Source organism: Oncorhynchus nerka, linkage group LG13 (assembly GCF_034236695.1).
Source record: "Oncorhynchus nerka isolate Pitt River linkage group LG13, Oner_Uvic_2.0, whole genome shotgun sequence".
NCBI classification, from domain to species: domain Eukaryota; kingdom Metazoa; phylum Chordata; class Actinopteri; order Salmoniformes; family Salmonidae; genus Oncorhynchus; species Oncorhynchus nerka.
In genome coordinates, this window is record NC_088408.1 from 47,200,359 (window position 1) to 47,205,191 (window position 4,833).

Sequence of the window (4,833 nt, forward strand, 5' to 3'; positions counted from 1 at the left end):
CACGGCATCATGAGCTCTGCCAAGTACCAGGATATTTTAGACAAAAACCTGGTTGCCTCTGCCAGGACACTGAAACTTGGTCGCAAGTGGATCTTCCAGCAAGACAATCACCCAAAACCCACCACAAAATCAACATCTCAGTCTCCGGACTTGAACTTCATTGAAAACCTGTGGTTTGAATTGAAGAGGGCTGTCCATAAGTACAGATGAAGGATATCAAGGATCTGGAAAGGTTCTGTATGGAGGAATGGTCTAATATCCCTCCCAATGTGTTTTTCAATCTCATAAAACATGATAGAAAAAGGCTCAGTGATGTTATCCTTGCAAGGGGAGGGTGCACAACGTATTGAAAACGGGTGCCAATAATTGACACATACCTTTTTGAGATTTTTTCATATTACTTGTTAAACAAAATATTGCTCTCTGAGCAATTGTATTAGTATAAAATAAAATCATATTAAAATTCTCTTCAGCATACAATATAGCTCAGTATTTGTAATTATATAATTTTATACAGTCATTGTTTATCAAGGGTGCCAATAATTTTGGATGTGACATATTTGCATTTGAATAGTTGTACATCAGATCCTAGAAAAGCATTATGTACAAGCAAACAGGTTATAGATTTCTCAACGATATCAAGAAAGTTGAAGATATTGTATTACATTTTTTTGTAAAGCATCCAATGCAGGGTTCACAGAACATTTCAAGATATTCATCAATAAATTCACATTTTGTTCAATTTGATGAGCACTTCCATCTCCAACTTTACTTACCATCGTTCTGTAGGATAAACAATATCAAAGTGCTTAAAAAAATAATCATATTTACATTTTGAGATCAAATATGTACATGGTGGAGTTTATCATCATATCCCACAATGTTTTACATGTATTATCAATCAAAATGTTGAATTCTCATCTTATGAGAAGACTGTCATTTAGCAAAATGTCACTACAAGTAGCTTGCAGTCATATCACTTTGACAAAAAATATAAAATTCCACGAATGCAATTACATTTGATGCCACAGATATTTCTTGCAAAGATTGCATGTGACATATCAAAAATTTGAAATTAGAACTACCCAAGCAAACATACACTGGACAAAAATATAAATGCAACATGTAAAGTGTTGGTCGCATGTTTCATGAGCTGAAATAAAAGATCCCAGAAATGTTCCATTACGCACAAAAAACTTAATTCTCTCAAATGTTGTGCAGAAATGTGTTTACATCCCTCTTAGTGAGCATTTCTCCTCCCATATAATCCATCCACCTGATAGGTGTGGCATATCAAGATACTGGTCAAACAGCATGATCATTACACAGGTGCACCTTGTTCTGGGGACAATAAAAGGCCACTCTAAAATGTGAAGTTTTGTGTCACATCACAATGCCACAGATGTCTCAAGTTTTGAGGGAGCGTGCAATTGGCATAATGATTGCTGGAATGTCCACCAGAGCTGTTGCCAGATAATTGAATGTTAATTTCTCTTCCCATAACCCCATCACCACCATGGGGCACTCTGTTCACAACATTGTCATCAGCAAACCACTCACCCACACCAAGCCATACATGCTGTCTGCCATCTACCCGGTACAGTTGAAACCGGGATTCATCCGTGAAGAGCACACTTCTCCAGCGTGCGAGTGGCCATCAAAACTGAGCATTTGCCCACTGAAGTCAGTTATGACACCAAACTGCAGTCACGCAGTCACGCAGATGAGCTTCCCTGAAACGGTTTCATCAGCTGTCCAGGTGGCTGGTCTCAGACGATCCCACAGGTGAAGAAGCCGGATGTGGAAGTCCTAGTCTAGCGTGGTTACACATGGTCTGCGGTTGTGAGGCCGGTTGGACGCACTGCCAAATTTTCCAAAACAAGATTGGAGGGGGCTTATGGTATGGGTAGACATAAGCTACCAATACTTTGATGAGATCCTGAGGCCCATTGTCGTGCCATTCATCCGCCGCCATCACCTTATGTTTCAGCATAATACATGGCCCCTTATTGCAAGGAACTGTACACAATTCCTGGAAGCTGACCTCCAGTTCTTCCATGGTCTGCATATTCACCAGACATGTCACCCATTGAGCATGTTTGGGATGCTCTGGATCAACGTGTATGACAGCGTGTTCCAGTTCCCGTCAATATCCAGCAACTCCGCACAGCCATTGAAGAGGAGACAACATTCCACAGATACTGATTGGTTTTCTGATCCACGCCTCTACTTTTTTTTTTTTTAAGGTACAGTATCTGTGACCAACAGATGCATATCCGTACTCCCAGTCATGTGAAATCCATAGATTGGGGCCTAATGGATTTCTATCAATTGACTGATGTCCTTATGTGAACTGTAACTCAGTAAAATCTTAGAAATTGTTGCATGATGCATTTATATTTTTGTTCAGTGTAACTATACTAATGCGTTTACTGCTCATCCACAATACATATGTTATTATGAATACAATTAGGCAATTAGAAGGGGAATGTTGCTTCGTAATCAGTGTCCCCAGATCCTTCTGGTCCCTCAGCCAGTTCTCACTTTTTCATGATTGAAGACAGTTCCAGAATCATGCTCTGAAAGATTGAAACATGCAACATGAGTTAGTCAGTAGTTATTTAATCCGAATCTTAGCCTTAAGAAACACATGATGAGAATCCTACAATGCATCCTCCATTTAAAAAAAATTGTGTTGTGTAATAGTTCTACTTACCATTGACATTCTTCGTCCACTGGCTGGAGGCGGGGTCATAGGTGGGCTCTCTCCTTGGGCGATACGCTTGGCCTCTGTGTCTGTCCCACTCCCGGAGTTCAGGCTATCAGAAGGACTGTCCAGGTTGGTCTGAGAGAGTCCTCGGGACATGAAACTAGCCTTCCTCCCTGTGGGATAGTGACCACTGTCAGGTGAATCACTCATGTCACTGTAATCCTGCAGAGCGCTGACCCGGCTCTGTTTGCGTAGCTGTTTCCACAGGGCTGCTGGTATCTCCATATGGCTGGCCATAAGGGAAGGCCGTGGCTGTGCTCCGCCGTGCCTGGGATGGCCTGAGCCTTTAGGCCCGTTGGAGTCATCACTGCTGCATGAGTGGTTCCTCTGGTCCAGGGTGTAGTGGTGCTCCACAGTCCTCAGCTGTCGCAGGGACTGGAGCTCAGTCTGTCTGAGGTACTGCTCTGAGTCGTTGGTGCCACCAGTATCGTTGTGAGGAGCTACCGAATGCAGGTACAAGGGGATAGCATCCACGTGGCTGTTAGGGACCATTGTGTAGGCCGTCTGAGTGAGTTGCATCATCTTTTGGGGTGATGAGTTTGTGAGGACACACACCTGCTGGACCATGGAGTTTTTCTTGGACCTGAACACTAATAAGCTTTCGTCATCTGTACCTTTATTTCCATACAGACTTTGCTTGACTTTTTTCACTCCCAGGTGGAATATCTCGAGGAGATTCAAGAACAAAGAAACTCCAGCGATGACAAGCATGAAGATCATGAAAATGTTCTTCTCAGTTGGTCTGGACACAAAGCAATCCACACTGTTCGGGCAAGGCAATCTCTCACATTTGTACAAAGGATCCAATCCAACTCCGTACAGCACATATTGTCCCACTATGAAGCCAACCTCCACCACTGACCTCGTCAAGATATGGAAAACATATGTGCGCAGCAAGGAGCCCCTGAGTGGAGCTTTCCTTACTCTCTTCTGTTCCTCCAGCTTCCTCAGCTCCCTCTCTATCCTCTGTCTGTCCTCGTGAACGGGCTCAGCGCCCTCTAGCTCCGCTTTCAGGAAGGCTTTTTTCTTGTGTCTCTCTTTTTCAAGGGCCCTCAAACGGTACAGTGCATGTCCCATGTATACCAGAGAGGGAGAGGACACGAAAATGATTTGTAACACCCAGTATCGGATAAGAGAAATGGGGAATGCATCATCGTAGCACACGTTCTTACACCCAGGCTGGTCCGTGTTGCACACAAACTCACTCTGCTCATCGTCCCAAACATCCTCTGCTGCCACACCAAGAACGAGCATCCGGAATATAAAAAGGATGGTTAGCCAGATTTTTCCCACGATGGTTGAATGAATATGTACCTCTTCTAAGATACTCCCCAACAAGTTCCAATCCCCCATCTTCTGAGTCACATATCCTTATGCTATAAAAAAGATTTTACATACATGAATTTCCACTGGGCCATGGTATTTTATAAATACCTCACAGGATAAGCACATTTTTCATAGTTTAGTGTGTATATTTTTCATCATTCCAATGCAATTGTCCTCTTTCAAATGTAGACTGTTCAAGCATGCAATATCAAAATAAAGGATTTAAGAGTAAGAAACAACTTACATGTCAACTAGGTTGTGTGTTCCACTTGCTTCAGAAATACCTGAATAGTTGGTAGAATGTACGTTTTGTTTCCACCCATTGACGAGATAGGCGACCCATCTCTGAGAATCGCTACAGTGAGTGTATCGCCAAATCTGTTGCAAGCAGGATTCATAGATTGCGAGGATCGATCCACCAAGCGACGGGACAATGGCCTGGGGCTTGTTTTACCACACATTTGTTGATGGCAGGACATGTAACGTTACCAACAGCGCCAATCAGCTCACGGCCTAGCTTTGAATGTCCAATACATGTCAAATGCATGCTATTTTTACTTTCCAAATAGCTCTTGATCTTCACTGTATGCTGGTGTTATGTTTATATGTGATCTAAATCTGCTAACTAAATGTTTTCAAATGACCAAGTCAAAATGAACAATCTATTGGGCCAGACAGAATGCTCAACGAGACATGCCCCATCTCATAGTTCACTACACGGTGGGCTATTTGAGGCA

The 4,833-nt window shown here is 42.7% G+C and overlaps 1 protein-coding gene across 1 annotated transcript; it reads right to left on the reverse strand.

Moving 5' to 3' along the window:
- Positions 1-503: 503 nt before the first annotated feature.
- On the reverse strand, positions 504-4,597 carry LOC115139522 (gap junction alpha-10 protein-like). The gene is made up of 3 exons (XM_029677018.2): positions 4,341-4,597; positions 2,717-4,146; positions 504-2,579 (listed from the first exon to the last, which is right to left on the reverse strand). Exons 2-3 carry the CDS (start codon positions 4,121-4,123, stop codon positions 2,541-2,543), a joined length of 1,446 nt encoding a protein of 481 aa, XP_029532878.2. The 5' UTR covers positions 4,124-4,146; positions 4,341-4,597; the 3' UTR covers positions 504-2,540.
- Positions 4,598-4,833: the final 236 nt, after the last annotated feature.